Below are 15086 nucleotides of genomic sequence, written 5' to 3'. Positions count from 1 at the left end.
AAGTTATTTGTTGATGAAAACGGAACATGAGTATCGGAGTTGCATGTGTGTGTGTGTGTGTGTGTGTGTGTGTGAGAGAGAGAGAGAGAGAGAGAGAGAGAGTTAGTTTTTGAACATTGTAAAAATTACCTCAAGCCATCCTATTCCTATTAAGATGAATAGTTTAGTTACATTAAAAAATGAACAATCTAAGCAAATTAATATTTATGGACCAAACTTACAAACTTAAAAGTATTACACCATTTAATCCATCATAGTTTAAAAAGAAGATGGGAGAAGCAACGTTGACAGTGAGAAACAAAAGGTATGGTTAATTAACCATTAATTGATTTTTACTCATAGAAGAATATTTTAGTCAATTAATAATAAACATGAAAGGTGAACAGAAAAATGAGAAAAAAACGAACGAATTGACGATTGACCTTGTTTTTTTCCTTAATAATAAATTGATATTTTGGTCAATTGATAATAAAATGTGTTTATCAAGCTAAAGAAGAGGTGGAAATAGCCCTACCTTTTATTTTTTTTAATATAAAGTAAAAGTATAGAGACTTTTATTCGATGCATTGTTCTTGTTTAATTTAGAATTTTCCACATTAAAAGGTACCCAATTCAAAAAGATTCTCTTTCAATTCATAGGGGACATGGCACACGCCGTGTGCTTAGAATTGATTATAATCCTTCACATAGAAAATATTAAGTGAGCCCGAACCTCCATGTCAGCCACTTTTCGTCTCTTTGAGAAGTTTTCCCCGGCCCAAGCTCATCGTCTTCATCAACCAGTCAGCAAAATATTTGGGTACCCTTGCTGCGCCCGGTCAGCAAAGAACGAATCCATTAGTTGATCGACAAGTGTCAATGGAGCTCACATTTTAGATATTTCCAAAATTCTTTTCTCAATCAGTTTTGTTCTTCCATAAACGTCCCCCGTCTCTCGCCTTCGTCTCTCTCTCCGTCTCTTTTCTTCAGAGACAGAGGTGGCCTCCATCCACCGGCCAGCGACGAAGTTGTCGCAGGAGGCCGAGTTCTTTATGCGGGAGAGAAAGGCGGCGGCGTGGTGGAGGTCAAGCATCTCGCCGCGGACCTTGTCGGGCTTTGCGTCTACGAGGGCCAGCTCGTCAGCGAGGTAGGTGAGAATGTTCTGGGCGATGGCCATGCCGACGTCGCCGACCCCAACGACGGCCATCTTGATGCGTCGCTTGTAGGGCGACGACTGCAGGGTGTTTTGGATCGGCTCGAAGAAGGCTTGGGTCAGGTCCAAATCGCCGGGGCTAAAATAGGAAGAAGAAAGAGGATCGCAGACGAGTGTTTAAATTTGAGGGTTGGACAGTGATCTTGGCGTGGCGCTTGGACGACGATCTTTGTGCATCTGCTGTTTTGAACTTGAGGGTTGAGAGAGAGGAGCGCGGATGAGTGAAGAAGAAGGAGAAGAAATAGGGAGGGGTGTTTATGGAAGTTAAAAGATTAGTGAAAAAGAGATTTTTCAAAAAACTGAAACGCGGGTTTCATCGGACACTTGTCGATCAACTAATGGACTCGCTTTTTGCTGATTGGGCACCCAATATTTTCTCGGGGAAGAGAACAGACAAAACCCAGCCGAAGCACCCACTCCCACACCCTCCCATTTCCTCGCCTTTCCACTCCTTCTCGCCCTCCCCGACGACGACTTCCAGTCCCCCCCCGTCTCTCCATGGTCCGTACCCTCCTCGCCTCCTCCCCCACCTCCCACTCCGCCACCACCTCCTCCCTCGGCTCCGAACATCCGAACATCAACGAGCGAACACAAGACGAAACTCAGAGTCATTGTCGCCGGCGATCGCGCTGCGGAAAAGGACATGAACCGAAATCAAGCGGCGATTGCGAAACTCAGTTGAGGGACGAAAGCATCTTCGACGACGATGGAGCTTGACGGTCGGCGATGAAGTTCGCTGCGTCTGCGCAGGAAAAGAGACTTTCGAATTTTTTTTTGCGGATTTTGGAAACGATCGGAAATTGGAGGGGAAGCGGGGAAGGATGGTCTCGGCTTATTTTTCGTTTTCTTTTTAAGAAAAAGAGGTTTGACCGAGTTTCGTTATTCTGAGATAGATCCTCATAAATTGAGGTTTAATGGATCTGTTTTAAGAATTTATCAAATACACTCCTAAAGAGGGAGAGGAAAATATTGGTTTGATTTTTTTTTCTTTTTATTTTGCATTAAATAACTCAGCTTTTATTTATTTATCTCGGTTTTATATTCATCTTAATCCTATCCGACTTATGCTTTTTTTAAAAAAAAAAAAAATGGACGGAATTAAGTTCTTCTTAAAAAAGGAAAATAATCGATCAATATTGTGGTCAATACTTGGTTTAATTACATTATGTTCAAACTCCATGCTTATTGCTTGTAGAACCGTGAAAATATCAACGAACAATTGAATTTTTCGGAATGGCTTGCTAAGAACTTGCTCGTGACCGGTTTGATTAGTCGACACACATTCTAAAATTTGTAACTTGGTGATTTAAAAAAAGGTGACGAACATGGAGCACGCGTTTTCTTTTGTCGAGCACGGAGCACATTTAATGCCTGAAATTTGATTTTTATTTAATATCGAAACCTTTCAACTCCAATTTACAAAATAGGCAAATCAGATTTAAAATATAGAATCATCAGTAATCTCCAACATATTTTTCAGTAAAATATATTTGAAAATCTTGAAAATAGTATAATTATGAAAATTTGTTAATAGTATTAAATAATTTATTGACTTTGTCGTGGAAAGTCAAGGGACTAGTTGAACAAATCGAAAATTTAGAGACTATATTGAACATTTATGATTAGTTGAAAGACCACATGAACAAATTAAAAGTCCAATAATGATATTGCATATTGAGTTGAAGTTTAGGAGATTTAGTATCAATTGCTCCTTTTCAAAATTATCATTACATATATTGGTTATTACTTTATTCTTTATACTCCAACTGGTCGGTCTAAATAGTTGTACTGGTTGAACTGGTGGAATCACATACCGGCTTTCACTTTGGTTATGCTATTTCCAAAACATGGCTTATAATTAGATAACAGAATGATTGACTAAAAGTCACTAGTTTTTAACCCACTCATGTATGACTGTGCTAGTTGAGTTGTGCCCCTCTACATTTATGCGGACCGAATGGTTAGGGTTCGAAACTCTCAAGAGTGGTTTTGTGATTTAAGTGAGGGGTTTTAGCGGTGGGTTGCTGGGCTAGTTTCCCCCAAGATATAGTCGATACTGTGCTTCCGTAAGGTGAGCTAGGCCGGATCTTTAGCATAAAAAAAAGAAAAAAGTCTTTCATTAAGGGCCCTCACCTTTGGTTCATCTACACGTTAAATTCCTTTAACGGACAACCCCGCTCTTAAGTTACTAAATTTCATTTGCTTTATTTGAAGTAAAGCGCAGGTAGATAAGTAGATTATGCATATGAGAAATTGGACATTGTAGCAGGTGTATGTGTAGATTATGGGAAATTGGATGTTGTTGCTTTAAACCTGCTTCGTCCTTTTCTAAGCAAGAGGATTCAACATTCTCTTTTTCTTTTCCTTTTTCTTTTTTTGGGGGGACGAGGGGTCTTATGCAAACATATGGCATATGCTAACCAAAGTTCCTAGATTTTATAACAAAAGAGTAAAGTATAAATGTACCATATTTTATGTTATTCCTGACTTGATGCTTGTATTTTATTACCCTTAGCACATGGAATTGCAGATGACAACATTAGCTAACAAAAAATGGCCCAACTTGTTGAGGCTGCATCTACTCACAACTTCACGTGATCACTAATGATGGAACAAATATATGATATTTACATATAATAAATATAACTTTTTGGCAGTCTAATCTATTATATGAATTAGGGCAAAAAGAATTTAGTATGTTAAAATAAGATATCAGGTAACAACTTAGGGTTATACGGTGGTGTGTGTGAACTTTATCTTCATTAAATAAGTAATGATACTCGGAAAAACAGGATAAAAGAGTGAGAATATGACCATCTTACATAAATTTGGAGAATGATGTCTTTCGGTTGAGTTGAAGAAAATAATTGGAAGCATACTAGTCAACATTTGCAAAAGTTGCTGAGAAAGGAGATGGTTTCGGGCCTTTAAAGAGTAGCATCATCTGAAAATCAATTTCCACTATGAGCAACCGACTCTAACGTGAGTATTATTCTTTCGTGGCCCAATATAAGTGTTGATTAAAACATCTTTTAGCAAAAGACCAATTATTTGAGAACGTCTATTAGCAAAAAAAAACCAATTTGAGACCATAGCATTAATATGTTAATGAATGAAGAAATCAATTAGACGTTGAGGTTGCAATAGCATGGTCAATGAAGAAAAATGAAAATAGAAAAGAATTGCCGTCTCTTTTCATGTCATCGATAATGAAGAAAGGAAGGCGTTGAGGTCGTCTCCATCAACAAGTCGGAATTCCATCTGGATTTTGGTTAAAAATGTCTTAGGGGATCGAGATACCTGGCGATCTCCGGCCCTCGTCGTCATTTCCCATTAATATGATACACTAGTTCTCTAATAATCAGTTACTTAATTGCAAGTTGTCTCGATAAAGTTGTGATATTTTGGTACCTTGTTTTGTTTCTCTTTGTCCGATGGTCATTTGCAATTCTTTCTCTGAGCAAATGTGACAGAACCACGTGATGATTCTGTCCTCATCATTTCCCTCTAAAATACGTTTCTGAACTAACTATTTCTTAATTGTAAGTTGTCTTTTTGATGAACAATGAACGTGGGTGTTTGTGCGGCACATTGACCTGTTGACTACTAATTGTTTTTCTTGATTTCTGTAGCAGCAAACGGCCAGTCCAATAAGTCCGGCTTATTAATTGCGGAAAGAACTCAGTAAAGAATCCCTTCATCCTTTAGCCATTCCAACCGAAGCTTAAGGTATTGAAACATCTTACTCCATTAGATTTTCTCTTCAATGAATTTTCAGTTCCCTGCTGTATTCTTCCCCCACGGTGTCCACTTGTTTTTGTGTCATACTGATATGTCCACGTATATTCTGGTGTTGTCAGGACTGGTTTTGGCCTGCATTGCCCTTCACCCATCTTGCAGAAAAATTAGCAATGAAGCCAAGAAATCTCAGTTCCGTTTCATCCCTACAGTGAAGCCACTCCTGGTATGTGTGTCATCATATGCTATCACATTCAACCTTTCTGTTTGGTAATTTGGTTGCATCGATTTTACCCTACAAAACCCAAAAGCAAAAAAAAAAAAAAAAAAAACATGGAAGAAGAAACAAAATGGGTGAAATAATAGCAACACAAACTCATTTCTCTGACCAAAAAAAACACAAACTCATTTCAGATGCATCGATATTTGTGTCTCTAAGGTTTTATGCGTCACTAAATTTACTTAAATGAAACTATAATAATATTTATAAAGATAAAAAAAAAGGTAAAAAAAAATGAATAAAAAGACTTTTTTTTTTTCGTTGATTTAGCAAAAGAAATAAAATGAAAATATATTCTGAAATATGAGAAATATTGTAATAATGAAAACTTTTGAATGCTATAGAAGAATTAATTTGACTTTATCATGCAAAGTTGAGAGACTAGATCAAACAAATTGCAAGTTTAAAACATGGAATATTCATGAATTTTTTAAGGATCACATTAAACAAATTAGAAGTCCAAGATGACATTACACATTGGGTCAAATTTTAAAGACTATTTGTTTCAATTTCCCTTCTCAAAATATTGCATTTTCACTTTCTATTTTCAAACTGATGGGTATAAATAGTTTGACCGTTGAAACAGTGAAATCACATACCGACCATTACTCCGCTTATATTGTTTTCAAAATATTACCTTTAATCAGAGACTGAAACGGCTGACTAAAAGTCATTTATTCTTTTCTTGAAAGGTGGGTATGCAAAAACCTTTAATTAAGGGCCTTCACCTTTGGTTCATATATCTATACATAAAATTTCTTTAACGGACAACCTTGCTCTGAACCTACTAAAATTCCATCTGCTTTATTCGTAGTAAAATGCAAGATTATATCCATAGGGAATTGGACATAGTTGTTTTAAATCTTCTTTATCCGTTTACTAATCAAGAGGATCCCACACAAATAAATGTTTTTAAACATGTGGAGATAGAGAGAGACCTTCGCAAAAGCATCCTAATCAAACTTACTCGATTGATAACAAACGAGTAAATTATAAATTGCAACATATTTTATGTCTTCTTGACTTGATGCTTGTATTTTATTATGCTTAGCACATGACTAAATTATCTAACAAAATAGGGCCCAACTTGTTTAGGGCCCAACTTGTTGAGGTTCCATCTACCTCACAACCTCACTTGATAAGTGATGAAAGAACAAATGATAAAAATTTAAATATGATAGATGTAACTTTTGGAAATTCTATTATATTATATGAATTGGAAAAAAAAGAATCTAATATGTCAAAATAACACATCAGGTAACATTTTAGGTTTTGTGGTGGCTTGTGCGAGCTTCCTAATCAATAATGAGTAATGATACTCCAAAGGAAAAGAATAGAAAATCGAGGATATGACCATCCAAAAAAAATTTGTTGATTGAAACCTTTTGCTTCAGTTAAATCTAATGAATCAAAAAGACATGTCCTTTTTTTCTTAACATGCCCAATAAAAGATCTTGAATTTTTTTTTGGTCGAAAGAAAATTGCGTTCATTACTCAAAAGAATGCAGAAGTACATAGTATTCATGAAAAAATAAATTGAAATAGAGTATGGATACTAAATAGCAAAGTCAAATCCAGAACACAAGAAGGATTGATGGAGCAATTGCAAAGTTAAGCACAAACTCATTCCACTTGAACAGGTCTATCAAAAAAAAAAAAAAATGGGAAGCCGATCACTGGATCTTGTATCTTTGTCAGTGATGAGCACACGCCAAAAATTCCTTCTTCAATAATTATGACGTTGTCAGTTGGCGATACATGAGTAGGTTTGGCTTCCTCTACACCATCGTCATATGAAAACAACAAAAACATGTGGAGGAGCAAATATTTGTAATTCAATGAGATGCCAAAACTCCTACGATCATCATTGATATTGGATGTAGAGAACCTTACACGAATAGCACATATGGGTATTGAATCCCCAAAAGCATATTTATTAAACTCCTAAACTAAATTGGGAGAGGATAGCACCCAAATCCAGAATTAGATCGAGAGAGTTCAAACTCTCGAATTGAGAATTGGATTGGGAGAAGAGAGCTCCCAAATCTAAATCAAGAGAGAACAAAAGTAAGGAAAGAACAATAAAGGCAAACAAAATCAACAAAAGAGAGAGGAGAGAAAAAAGATCTTGAATTTGCCGATTAAATTAATGCATTAATTGAATTATAAAACATAATTATGGGGGTGGAGGTTGATAACCCCCGATTATTTAGGATATCATCTTGCCATCCAATTTTGACCGTTGAACATAATCCACTCTTTTGGTTCTCTTCCCTCCCAATAAACATGCACCTCTTTTAGTAAATTTATGAGTTAATAAGGTATTGCCAATTACTCCGACCACTTTCAGTTCGCTCCACGTATGTCGTGTGGGATTTTGTTTATTTCCCACCTCACGTGTGCACCAGATATTCTCCCCTCACATGACAATTGCCAATTGAAACATGATCTCTTGTTTTGTGAATCATTGAATACTTCCTTTTATCCCAAATGTATGATTTTGTATTGCCGATTTTCAAGGGATTTTTTTTTTTTTAGATTTAAGGAAAATGATTATACTAAGCACTCAGATGATTTAAGTAAATTGCATTTCTTGTTAAAAGAGCCCAATTAACTGAGAGAAGCGCATGAGTCCATGCAGTAAAATAAAATAGGCTTTAACATTTACAACGACAGTGGAAGTTCCTAACTACCAACGTCTATTCAGTTAAATATTTTCAAACATAGTGTAATTAATAAGTAATTTATTCGATCATCCAGACTAGTGCGAGAAAATGTATAGGGTACCGAAGAAATTATTACTTAGATCCTTACTATTATGTTTTGACTTGGTTATGCCTCATAACTCCTTTCGTCTCCAATCAAGCCATTGATGGTGCCGCATGTATTTTCAAAGGGGTTTCTCAAGATTAAGGTTCTTTCCACATACCCAATAGATGACGCGGCAGATTAGTTCAACTTTTAGCACCATGAACCCAAATTATCCTGTATCTCTTCCTAAAAAAATGCTTTAGAAAGTATCTTATAAGTCTCGATGTACATCAATTCGGTGATTTACATACGTTCATGTGGATTAGTCAAACTTCAATTTTTTTTTTTTTTTTTTGGATTTAAAAACTTCAAAAGTTTAAGTACTTCTTGTTTATACCAAAAAAGATATATTAAATAAGGAAAAATTAAATTTTTCGTGCTCTTTTAATTAGGATGAGAAGGTTCTTTGGATGAAAATTCCAGGTCTGTAAAATATTATATTAAGTGGACAAAAATGACTCCGCATTTCAAATGTCAAAAAAAAAAAGCACCCACTCTTAACGGAGGGATCCAAATGGCCACCATTATTTTCCGTCCAAATGAATTACGTGCAGTTGACAAATATGCTTACATATAAGATGACATGTCTTTTTTTTTTTTTTTTTTTTTAAAGTAAAAAAAAAAGTGAAATTAATAATTTTAAACACAAAATAGGATGTTTTCTATCAAAGAAAAGAATAAAACGAAACTAAAAACAGTGAGGGGAAGGGGCTGTGTCCGGCGGTGGTGGCCACGCTGGCATCGAGATAAGCATGGCCGCAACCGCCGCCGCGTCGCTCTTGGTGCTCTTTTCGACTCCGGTAGCCGACGACATAATCAGTTTTTCCACGAAACATAATTTGCAAAGGCGACCATGGAGAAAGCGCCGTTCGCAGCATCACTCGCGACAGGGTGTCTACCCTCGTCTTGCTCGGCCTCATCATCTCTATTATCTCACGTCAAAAAGAAACAACATATAAGAAAAAAATGGCCGCAATCACAAATCCGCTCGTAAAGTCGTGAATTTTTGTCGCCTTGTTTTGTTTGTCTCTGTTTGATCGTCATTTGCAATTATTTATGTGGGCAAGTTGGACAGAAGTCACAGAACCGCAGTGATGAAACTTCTCTCAAGCCAAAAAGTAGGACTTAGTAGTGCTCTGTATCAAGTCATCCCATTACAATTTAGAAGAATTGAAAAGCTACATTAAAGAATTAACAATCTAAGTAAAGTTGTTCTGACCAAAAAAAAAAACATTCCAAGTAAAGTAGTTTATGGACAAAAATTACAGAATTACCAATTTTACAAAAATTAATCCATCATAATTTACAGAAAGTATGGTTGATTAATGTTCAATTGATTTTCAAACATAGAAGGATATTTTAGTCAATTAACTATAAACATAGAAGGTGAAGAGAACATATGAGAGAGAAAAAAAAGTGGGTGAATTGGTGATTGACCTTGTTTTCCGAAGGTAGAAGGCTATCTTGGTCAATTGATAATGGGAAGTTTGTATCAAATTAAAGAGGAGGTGGTAATTGCCCCACATTTCTTTTATGTAAAATAAAGCAATAAGATCTGAACTTTTAGTTGGTGCGACTTTATTCTTTAATTCACAATTTCTCAAATTTAGAAGTAGCCATTAAAAAAATCTCTTTTAATAAACTAAAAAGATCTGCTGTGCTCTAATAATTGTTTGTAACCTCTTCCATACTCAAGTCCGAGTAATGGATGGTACAAACATCACAACAAGTAACAGCTATCAAATGTTTTTCCCCCAAAAGTACTTATTGATTTCTTGCAAGTCATGAAAATGCAAAGAAATGTTTTAAGCTTTAAAATATTGGGAAAAAGTTCTAAATAATTCGATCAGTCAATAATTAAAAGTCCTAAATTTGAACACACTTAAACTTTCTCGCGGAAACACTTTGAGAGCGTGTAATTGTGATGGAGTCTGCAAAATTTGTTGAAGCCCTCGAAGAGTCATCCCCATCATCAAGAAACTAAAAAAGAAAGGGAAAAAAAAGGATATATAGAAAAAATATTTTCTTTATCCTTCTACTGCACGTGGTTGACCAGTAACGTGTTGTCTGTCCTCGCAAGATCATCTGCAAATTGTCCACATAGACCAGTAACGTGTTAGTTCGGTGCACCGAGTGCGGCGAGCCAAGGAGCAACCGAATTTTCCCATTAACTGCTCCTTTTTAGTATGCGTAGTGCCGACGTCTTTCTTTTCTTTGATTCTTTTTTTTTTTAATCCTCAATCTGATTCTAAATTGCTCTTGCTGGTATTCCATGGTCTCTCTGTTTATTTACATTACTATTGCTTCCATACACTCGAGGCTCACTCTCTCTCTCCCTCTCCTCTTTGGTTTTGTTTCACGGTTCTCATTGTTTTATGACTTTGCTCTTCCTTTCTTTTCATGCACCGAGTGATTAGTTCTTTTCTTTGTTCAGTTTCCTTCACGCCCACTTCTTTAAGCAAATAATAAAAGGAGGCAACAACAAGAGGAACGAAAGAGGGAGGTGGGGGGAACAAGGGATTACCGGAAATTAAAGCAGAAAAAATGTGTGATGCATTTGCTACCTCCATTGCATCAAATCTTGTGTCGAAACTCGGTGAGTACCTGTTTGGTCCCATTGGACGTCAATTTGGGTATGTCCTATCCTACAAGAGCAATGTTAAAGATCTCAAGAAAGAAGTCAATGATCTGAAGAATGCAAGGGAAAGGGTGCAATCCTCCGTCGACAAAGCCTTGTATGACAGGAAACCTATATTCACTGATGTTAAGGATTGGCTGAAAAGTGTGAAGAATGAGGCTGAGGAAGCAGAAAACCTATTAAGAGATGGCGAAAGTGCCAAAGATGCTTGCTTCCGTGGGTGGCTTCCCAACCCTGTGGTGCGCCATTCAATTGGCAGGAAGGTGAAGAAGATGACTCAAGTCATTAAAGAACTCCATAAGAAAAATAACTTCCCGGATGTCCACTACGACCATCCTCCGATAGGAATCGTCACTGCTACCACTTCCACGAGGTGAGGACACCTGGAGTGCCATAACTTGGCACGCCGGGACACTTAAGTGCCATAACTTTAAAATGGTACACTTAAGTGCCATCATCGGAGTAAAATGGGACACTTAAGTGCCACTCCGGCGAAAATCCGGCCAAATGGCTGACGTGGCAATTTTCCGCGAGTTTAGTCCAAAACGGCGTCGTTTTGCACGCTGACGTGGCAGAGAAAACGCAAAACGACGCCGTTTCGTGCCTACGTGTAAATAATAATATAAAATTAATTAAATTATAAAGTATTCAAAAAATTAAAAAAATTTTAAAAATTAAGAAAAATTTAAAATTTTTAAAAATTAAGAAAATTAAAAATTAAGAAAAAAAAAGGGTGGGGAGGTCGAACGGGCGGCCGAGGGCTAAGCCCTCGCCGCCGCCGCCCCCCGCCGTCGCCGCCCTCCCCGCCGTCGCCGGGAAGGGCTGGCGACGGAGGGGGAGGGTCGGCCGGGGTCGCCGGCCCCGGCCGATCGACGGTGAGGGCTGCGAGCCTCGCCGACCGCGGCGAGGGCCGTGACCCTCGCCCTAGATCTGGGCGAGGGCTCGCGGGCCCTCGCCGACCCTCCCCACTCCATCGCCGGCCCTTCCGGCGGCGGCGGGGGAGGCGGCAGGGCCCGCGACCCCCGCCGGATCTGGCGAGGGGTCGCGGGCCCTTGCCGCCTCCCGCCGCCGCCGGAAGGGCCGGCGACGGGAGGGGGAGGGTCGGCCGGGTCGCCCGGGCCCGGCCGGGCCGGCCGATCGGCGCGAGGGCCCGCGAGCCCTCGCCTGGATCTGGGCGAGGGTCGCGGCCCTCGCCGCGATTTGGCGAGGGCTCGCAGCCCTCGCCGTTGGTCGGCCGGGGGCCGCAACCCCGACCGACCCTCCCCCTCCGTCGCCGGCCCTTCCCGGCGACGGCGGGAGGCGGCGGCGGCGAGGGCTCGGCCCTCAGCCGCCCGTTCGACCTCCCCCACTTTTTTTTTTTTTTTTTTTAAATTCTTAAATTTTAAATTTTTTTAAATTTTCTTATTTTTTAAAAATTTTAAAAATTTTCTTTTTTAAAAATTTTTTTGTTAATTTTTATGCTGATTTGGAGCTCCGGAGCCACGTAGGCAAAAAATAATAATAAAATATTGCCACGTAGGATTTCCGGCAAGGGTCGCCGGAGGTGGCACTTAAGTGTCCCACTTGAAAAAAAGTGGCACTTAAGTGTACCGTTTGGAAGTTATGGCACTTAAGTGTCCCGGCGTGCCAAGTTATGGCACTTGTGCTGTTCTTCTGCCCACTTCCACTACTAGATCTGCTGACAATAATGAAGATGTCCTAGAGTCAAGGGCTTCATTCATAGAGAAGGTAATTAAGGCTATAGCTTATGACAAGGTATGTGTGGTTGGGGTGTATGGACCAGGTGGGGTAGGCAAGTCTAAGGTTTTGGCGGACATTGAAAGGCGAGCAAAGAAAGAGAAGCTATTTGATGTGGTTGCCTTAGCAGAAGTATCACGCAATCCAGATCTAAGAAGAATCCAAGGAGAAATTGCTTATGCATTGGGTCTAAATATAATGAATGAGGAAACTACTCATGGGAGAGCAGATCTTTTGTGCAGGAGATTAGAGAGTTATTTTGAGAAAAGAATTCTCATAATTTTAGATAATATGTGGACAAAGTTAGAGTTGAATGAAGTTGGAATCCCTTGCAGATATGATAATAAAGTAAAAGGCTGCAACCTATTGATAACATCTAGAAATCGAGAAGTTTTGAGCATTGACATGTGCTCTGACCAAGACTTTCGACTCAATGAGTTAAATGATGGAGAAGCACGAAGACTTTTTGAAAGGACGGTGGGGAAGAGAGTTAATGATCCAGACATTAAACCCTGGGTAGATGGAGTGGTCAAGAATTGTGGAGGCTTGCCACTTTTGATTGTTTCTTCGGCAAAAAGGTTGAAACATGGAGAGTTGGCTGCATGGAGGAATGCTTCGACCCATATAGATGTGTCGGATGTAAAATCAATAGCTGAACTAAATTACAATGAATTAGGAGATGAGAGGATCAGAAAATTGTTCTTGGTTTGTGCTCTATACTCTAGCAGTATTCACATGAGATGTATCCTTGCCTACAGCATGGGTTTGGATTTATATAAACAATTCAGCATGACCATCGAAAGCGCTAGATATAGGTTGGTCCTGGATTTACGTTGCTTGCAAAACTCTTCTTTGTTATTAGATAGTGATGACATTGAAGACCTCAAAATGCATGACATATTTGTTGATATGGCCATCTCTATTACTTCCACAGAGTGGAAGGCCTTGATTGGGAGGAAAGATTATGGGTTTAAAGAATGGTCAAAGGATGACCTCAGCAAATGCACCGCGATATCCTTCCCTTTTGTGGGCATTGATAAGCTTCCAGAGAAATTAGATTGCCCAAACTTGAAGATGTTTCTGTTAGCCGAAGACAACGAGTCTCTCAAATTTTCTGATTCATTTTTTGAATCTACGGAGAAGCTCCAAGTCTTGGACTTGACTTGCTTATCTTTCACTTCTCTACCTACGTCGATTAAATTACTTGAAAACCTCAATTCGTTGTATCTTGATTACTGCCATCTGGAGGATGTGACTGTTCTTGGAAAGCTGAAAGGATTGCAATTCCTAAGTTTCCACGGATCTATAATCGCTCGGCTGCCCAAAGAAATAGGTGGACTAACAGAATTGAGATTTTTGGACTTAAGAGAGTGCTTCAAGCTCCAAATTATAGAACCTGGCGTGCTTGAAAGCTTGGTTAATTTAGAAGAACTGTATATTGACGGATTTTGTCAATGGGAGGCCGAGGATGAAGCACCGCGAAGCAACGCCAACCTGGCTGACTTGAAGAACATGAAAAAGTTGAGAACTTTGCACATTACCATTCCTCATTCTACCAATTTCTCAAGCAACCTGCCATTCGGGAATCTAAAAGAGTATAAAATCCAAATTGGGGCAATTGCGCATGGGTGCAATGAATACAAAGAATCCAGAAGTTTAAAGCTCAATTTGGATTCTGGCAATCTTCTCCGTGAAGTGTGTATGCAGGAATGTTTGGGGAGAACGCAAGATCTCTGCTTCGATGGATTGCAAGATGACAGAGATAGCATTCACGACTTGTGCACCAAAGGTTTTCAGGAATTGAAGCATCTTTGTGTAAAAAATAACCTCTCGTTTCAGTATGTCGTTGGCTCCACACAATCCACTGGATTTATGAGACTGGAATCATTGGTTCTACAGAATTTGAACAACTTCAAGAAGATTTGTCGCCATTGTCTTACCCCGGAATCCTTTAGCAAATTAAAGATTGTGAAAGTGGAAAACTGTGATGAAATTAAACATTTGTTTCCTTCATCCATGACAAGAATATTCTTGCAGCTAGAAGAGATTGAAATAACTGGATGCAACTTGATGCAGCATATTGTCGCAAATGCCAAGGTAGAAGATTACATAGATGAAGTAGATAATGATGCCAATGTGAAGTCATGCAAGTTGCGTAGGCTAACGTTACAAGACTTGCCAAAGATGACGAGCTTCTGTAAAACCGAGGACCACTCAGTCGTATTCCTGGATGGGCAACAGGTAAATTTCATGCTTTCTGAAAGAATCATGTTCCCATTCATCCGGACCATCCTAGTTGGAGGAAACCTTCTCCGACTAGTCTTCTGATGCATAAGTTAAAACATGGATATTGCCTTCAATTGAATATGCTAATCGTGGAAAAAAAATACTAGTGTAAGAATGAGTTAGTTCACTACTCAATTCGTGATACTCTCGATAATAAAACCTGAGGAAAGATAGACAAAATAACATAGATTATGTTTCCGATTTTTATAGCCTTTTCCAATTTCCTCCATACCTTTCAAAGGTATCAGTTGAAGCCCCCCACATTTTACGGTATTCTTAAAAAATGACTTGTTGAAATATTTACTTTGGACATATAATGAATAGAAATTTTGTGTAATTTCAAAAAGGTAATATGTATTAATCAACCAAACGACAACAATTATTTAGTGAGACTTGCGTCGTCT

The 15086-nt window shown here is 38.7% G+C and overlaps 1 protein-coding gene across 1 annotated transcript; it reads left to right on the top strand.

Moving 5' to 3' along the window:
- The first annotated feature begins 10565 nt into the window (after window positions 1-10565).
- LOC120290641 (probable disease resistance protein At4g27220) lies at window positions 10566-14724 on the top strand. Its single transcript, XM_039306992.1, has 2 exons — window positions 10566-11032; window positions 12333-14724. The coding sequence occupies exons 1-2, from the start codon at window positions 10566-10568 to the stop codon at window positions 14722-14724; spliced, it is 2859 nt and encodes a 952-aa protein (XP_039162926.1).
- Window positions 14725-15086: the final 362 nt, after the last annotated feature.

Source organism: Eucalyptus grandis, chromosome 2, assembly GCF_016545825.1.
Source record: "Eucalyptus grandis isolate ANBG69807.140 chromosome 2, ASM1654582v1, whole genome shotgun sequence".
NCBI lineage: Eukaryota > Viridiplantae > Streptophyta > Magnoliopsida > Myrtales > Myrtaceae > Eucalyptus > Eucalyptus grandis.
Note: the sequence above shows the minus strand (reverse complement) of the source record. Positions and strands in the feature narration are given on the sequence as shown.

What these genes read in the sequence shown, in the direction of transcription:
- LOC120290641 (XM_039306992.1), top strand. Translation starts at nt 10,566, where the DNA reads ATGTGTGATGCATTTGCTACCTCCATTGCATCAAATCTTGTGTCGAAA. An exon ending in ACTGCTACCACTTCCACGAG is followed by an intron (nt 11,033 to 12,332) that starts GTGAGGACACCT and finishes TTCCACTACTAG; the next exon opens with ATCTGCTGACAATAATGAAG.